This window comes from Falco peregrinus, chromosome 12 (assembly GCF_023634155.1).
Source record: "Falco peregrinus isolate bFalPer1 chromosome 12, bFalPer1.pri, whole genome shotgun sequence".
NCBI classification, from domain to species: domain Eukaryota; kingdom Metazoa; phylum Chordata; class Aves; order Falconiformes; family Falconidae; genus Falco; species Falco peregrinus.
The window spans coordinates 1-5,950 of NC_073732.1; the positions used below are offsets into that span (position 1 = coordinate 1).

Consider the following 5,950-nt stretch of genomic DNA (forward strand, 5'->3'; position numbering starts at 1 on the left):
CGTCAGTTTCCCCCATTGCCCCTGAGTCACCCCTTTTTGTGCCCCAGTTTCCCTCTACGGCCCAGCAGCACACCCCCCCCGTGCCTCAGTTTCCCCTCTCTCCTAGCACCCGGCGAAGCACCGCAGGACACCACCTCCACGGGGAGGGGGCACCCAGCCCCCTGCCCCCCCCCAGGGCTCTGCTGCCACCCCCTGATACCCACCCCCACCCCCCCATGCCGCTAGGCCTGGGCCGCCGCAAGAAGCCCCCGCCGCTGGTGGAGAACGAGGAGGCGGCAGGGGGACGTGGGGGGGCTGCTGGTGAGACCCCGGGGGGGCCGGTGGGTGTTTCTGGGGGGCCCCCCGCCCCGGGGCTCCCCCCCCCGCCCCCTGCCCTTCGGCCTCGCCTGGTGTTCCACACGCAGCTGGCACATGGCAGCCCCACCGGCCGTGTCGAGGGGTTCACCAATGTCCGTGAGCTCTACGGCAAGATCGCCGAGGCCTTCCGCATCCCCCCGGGAGAGGTGGGGGGGCACCCCTGGGTGCTGGGTGGGGTGCTGGGGGGGTGGGGGATTGAGGGGTGGCCCCCCAGAGGGTTCCCAGGGCACCCTGGGTGATGAGTGGGGTCCTGGGTGGTGGGGGTGCTGAGGGGTGGGCACCGAGGGCTCCCAGGGTATCCCTGGGTGCTGGGCGAGGTGTTGGGAGCACTGCAGGATCAGTAAAGGAGAGGCTGGGAGCACCCTTGGGTGCTGGGGGGTCCTAGGGGACATTGGGAACCAAGGGACTGGGACCTGGGGGGTTTGGGGGGTCCCTGGGGTGGGGTTTGGGGGTCCCTGGGGTGTTTGGGGGCGTTCCTCGGGGGATTGGAGGGTCTTGCGGGGATTGGTGGGTTTCCGGGGGTGTTTGGGGGGTGCCCTGAGGGTTTGGGGGGGGCTTGATGGGTTTGGTGGTGGCTTGGTGGTTTTGGGGAGTCCCTGGGGTATTTTCGGGGCGTCCCTGTGGGGTTTTAGGGTCCCTGGGTGGTCCCTGGTCGGATTTTGGGGGTCCCTGGTGGGTTCTGGGGGCTTTGGGGGTCCCTGGGGACACCCAAAGGGCAGGGGACTCCGGGCTGGGCTGGGTGACCATGGGTGGCTGTTGACATCAGGGGGAGGGGACCCCAGAGGTGCACAGGGAGGTCCCACAGGTCCCTTAAGCATCACCCATCACCTTGTGTCCCCTGGAGGGGTCCCGGGTGTCCCAGATGGAGGTTCCTCCCACCAGGTCCTTCCCACCCGTGTGACCGAGGCGTCCCCAGGAGGGGGCTGGCCCAGGTGGCCGGGGCGTGTCCCCAGGGTCCCCCCTGCACTGACGCCCTGCCCCCGCAGGTGATGTTCTGCACCCTCAACACACACAAGGTGGACATGGAGAAGCTACTGGGCGGGCAGATTGGCCTGGAGGACTTCATCTTCGCCCACACCAAGGGGCAGCGCAAGGAGGTGCAGGTCCTCAAGTCGGAGGAGGCCCTGGGGCTCACCATCACCGACAACGGCGCCGGCTATGCCTTCATCAAGGTGGCACCCATGGGTGCTGTCACCGGGCAGGGACACCTGGGGTGCTAGAGGGGGCCCTGGGGGGTGGGGACATGGGGAGATCCTGGGTCATGTCCAAGTCAATGCAGGGATGGGGATGGACGACACCCAGGGGGGGACATGGGGTCGGAGGCACGGGGGCATCCTGGGTGGTGCCCAAGTTAACACAGGGATGGGGAAGGAGGACACCTAGGGATGGCCCTGGGGTGGGGGGGGACACAGGGACATCCTGGGTGATGCCCGTAGGGATGGGGAAGGGGGACACCTGGGGGGGACATGGGGTGCGGGGGACATGGGGTGGGGGGGACATGGGGACATCCTGGGTGGTGCCTGTAGCGACAGAGAAGGGGGCCCCTCACTCTCGGGGGGGCCCCTGCGGTCTCCTGGGTGGTCCCTGGGTTGAAGGGGGTTGTGGGTGATGTCCTGGGGGGGAGGGGGGCAGTGTCCCTGTGGGGGTGGGGCAGGATGCCAAGGGACATCCTGGAGTATCGTGGTGGGATACAGGCAGCCCCTGGTGGTGCCTGAACGGGGTGGGTGGGCCCTGGCACCATCCCTGACCGCACTGGGGGGCCATGGTGACCCCTGGGTGGTCCCCGCAGCGGATCCGGGAGGGCAGTGTCATCGACCGGATCCCAGTGATCAGCGTTGGGGACATGATCGAGGCCATCGACGGGCGGAGCCTGGTGGGCGCCCGGCACTACGAGGTGGCCAAGATGCTGAAGGAGCTGCCCCGGGGGCGCACCTTTGCCCTCCAGCTCACCGAGCCTCGCAAGGCCTTTGGTGAGCCCCAACTGGGAGCACTGGGAGCACTGGGAGCCCAAGCGGGAGGGATCCCAATGCCCCCCCTCCCCCCAGGGCAGCCACCTTTTTACTGGCTTTGGGGGGACCCAGGCAGCCAGGGCGTTGCTGTCCCCTGTCCTGAACTGGAGGGCGGTGCCCTGGGTTACTGGGAGCACTGGGAGCCCCACCAGTAAAGGGGACGGGACCCCTCATGTGTGTTCGGGGTGGAGGGTCCAGCCCCGCTACTGGGACCCTGAACACCTGCGGAGGTGGAAGGGGTACCTTAGAGCCGCCCCCCAAAACTCAGGGGGACCCCATGGGCCTGGGGGTCTCTGGGGTACAGGGTGGGGGCTGGTGCAGAGTCAGTAGCCTGGGGAACCCCGAAAACTGGGGGAGGACCGATGGGGACCCACAGTGCTGGGGGGAACGCCAAAAGCCAAAAGGAGGCTGGTGGGGACCCCGTAACTGGAGGGGGGATGTGTGGGACCCCCATACCCCAACAATGGGACTGATGGGGGCCCCCCCAGGACTGATGGGGGGCACTACAGAGACCCCCAAACTATTCCCCTCCTACCCCTTGGGCCTGGGGGGGTCTGTGGTTGGTGGGGAGCCCCCTCAGCCATGCGCCCCCCCCCCCCCCCCCACTTCTCAGTCCCCCAACTCCCCCCATTTTGCCTTTCAGACATGATTGGGCCGCGGGCAGGGGGTGGCCGTGGCGGGCCCCCCCCCCCCCGGGCACTGGCCGGGGCACCCTGCGCCTCCCGTGCTCGGGGACCTGCCACCGTTGAGGAGCAGGTAGGGCAGCGCGTGGCAGGGTGATGGGGCAGCGGGGACCCCCCCTCCGTCTCCAGGGGTCCCCCTGACCCCCTGACCCCCCCCCCCCCAGCCGTCTGCCTTCGAGGAGCGGGCTGTGGCCAAGGTGGACGATCTGCTGGAGAGCTACATGGGCATCCGTGACAGTGAGCTGGGTGAGCGTGGGCTGCAGCCCCCCGGGGCCAGGGGACCCCCCCGGGGGCAGGGGACCCTCCGCAGGCACTGGTTGTTCCCTGAGTGTCTCCGTTGTCCCCACAGCTGCCACCATGGTGGAGCTGGGCCGGGGACGCCCGCGACCCCGACGCGCTGGCCCAGGCCCTCGACTCCCAGCTCGGGGACTTCGCCTTCCCCGACGAGTTCGTCTTTGACGTCTGGGGGGCCATTGGTGACGCCAAGGTGGGGCGCTGCTAGGGTGCCCCCCCCGCTGCGGGGTCCCCCCAGGGCTGGGGACCCCTTCCCTGGGCCGGGAGCATCCCTAGGGTTAGGGGATCCCCCCCTCCCCCACACTGACTGCCATGGACTGGGCCCCTCTGCTCGATTCCATGATTGGAGGACACACCCCCCCACTTGCAAATGGGGCCCCTCAAAAAGCTGGACCTCCCCCCAGAATACCTGCTGGAGAGGGGGGGCTCCCCAGCATTCCCCGAGGGACATGGAGCCCTTACCCCAGCCAGGGAGCCCCCCATGAAGTCCCCTCTCAGGACCCCGTAATGGAGCTGAGTGCCCCACCTCAGCTGTAGACCCCCCCCAAATTACCTGACCCCCCCTTTCCCAGCTAGGGCCTCCCGAGCATGGGGACCCCCACTGCACCTTCAGACACCCTGCCAGGGGACCTGGGTGCCAGCCCCCTGAATATCGCCCCCCCAGCCCCCTTGCAGCTGGCCTAGGACCCGCAACAGAGGTGGGTGCCCCCCCCCCCCCCATTTCCTGCTTTCCTCTCCCATGGATGTGGGTCCTTTTGATCCCCTCCCCAATTTTTGGGCCCCCTCCTCAGTCAGGAGATCCCACTCCATGTTCTAGGACCCCCCATCCACGGGCCTTGGTGCCCCCCCCCCCCCAACATGGCACCCTTCTAAAGCACCCCTGGGCCTGAAGACACCCCAGTTGCCGCGCCCCCCCCCCCCTTACCGAGGGCTGTACCCCACTACTAGGGGGATACCCCCAGCCCCTCCTGCTTGGGTGACCCTCAGTCACCCCCCCATGACACTAATGTCCCTCCCCCCTGCAGGGTGAGGTATGAGGGTCCCCCCCCAGGGGCTTTTTAGGGGGGGAAGGGGGACCGGAGCAGCCCTGTGTCACCGCAAAATATGAGACAGACCCCCCCTGACACCCCCCCGACCCCCGGCCTGCTGGTGCCAATCTGAGCCTGTCACACACTGTCACCCCCGCTGACACGCTGTCACCTCCCATCGCACTGACTACCTCGGGGGGAGGGGGGGGGACACAGCACAGCCTCCCCGCCCCCCTGTCACCCTGTCCTGTGTCCCCTGGGGGTCCCCTGTAGCTGGGGTTGGGGGGGGGCTGATCATGGCAGCGGTGGGGAGGGGCCTCCCCTCCCTGGGGCATATTTTTGTATTTGATATGTAAAGTGCTTTTAACATAAAATAGAGAGAAATTGGGAACGGTGGCTGCTGGGGGTGGGGGGGTGGGGGTGTGCTCAGCGTTCGCCGGCAGAACGGGGTCTTACACACCCTTCGTGTGCTCCCCTTGCAAGCCCTTCGCACACCTTTGCACTCCTCTCACGCACCCCTTGCACGCCCTTTGTGCTACCCTTGCATACCCTTTGTGCATCCCTTCCACGCCCTTCACACACCCCCTTGCACACCCTTCGTGCACCCCTTGCACGCCTCTCACACACCCCTTGCACACCCTCCACACACCCCTTGCATGCCTCTCATGCACCCCTTGCATGCCCTTCGCACACCCCATGCACAACCTCTTGCACCCTTTCCATGCGTCTCACGCACTCCTTGCATGACCTTTGCACACACCCCTTGCACGCCCTTTGTGCACCTCTGGTATGCCTCTCACACACCCATTGCACACCTCTCATGCACCCTTTGCACACCTCTCACACACCCCTTGCACGCCTTTGTGCATCCCTTGCACGACCTTTGTGTATCCCTTCGACACCCTTCACACACTCCTTGCACATTCTTCATGTACCACTTGCACACCTGTCACACACCCTTTGCACACCTCTCAGACACTCCTTACATGACCTTCGTACACAACCTTTGCACACCCTTTACACACCCCTTGCATACCCTTCGTACACCCCTTGCATGTCTCTCACGCACCCCTTGCACGCCCTTCGGGCACTCTTGCACAGCCACAGCCTTGCACACCGCTTGCATGGCTCTCCCCGGCCTTGCACGCCCCTTGCACACTCCCTGGCACAGCGCTTCCCAGCCTTGCACACCCCCTTGCACACCCCCAGCCTAGCACACCCCTCACGAGCCCCTTGCACACCCCTTCCTGGCCTTACACACCCCTCACGTGCCCCTTCCCAGCCCTGCTTGCCCCTCACGTCCCCCACCCCACCCCCCCCGCCCCATGGCACCCTGCAGGGTGTGAACGTGGGGGTGCTGGGGGGGGGAGGGGCATTTACACGACGGTTTGTCCCGGGGCACCCGGGGGGGGGGGGGGGGGTATGGGTGCAGCACTGCGGCCGTCCTGGATCGCCGGTGGCACTGCGGGTCGGGGGCAGGTGGGTGCGTGGGGGGTCGGGGGCAGGTGGGTGCGTGGGGGACGGTGGGAAGGAGGAAGGGCAAGGTGGGGAGGGGGGTCACGGTTCGGGTGTGGGTTAG

General features: G+C 67.1%; 1 protein-coding gene across 1 annotated transcript; it reads left to right on the forward strand.

Annotated features, from left to right (window-relative positions):
- The first annotated feature begins 7 nt into the window (after positions 1-7).
- Positions 8-4,762, forward strand: LOC101911793 (PDZ domain-containing protein GIPC1). Its single transcript, XM_055817646.1, is given in 7 exon segments — positions 8-503; positions 1,344-1,529; positions 2,147-2,327; positions 3,010-3,122; positions 3,214-3,295; positions 3,399-3,424; positions 3,426-4,762. Coding segments are annotated over 7 exon segments (1,002 nt in total). The 5' UTR covers positions 8-215; the 3' UTR covers positions 3,552-4,762.
- The last annotated feature ends 1,188 nt before the right edge of the window (positions 4,763-5,950 follow it).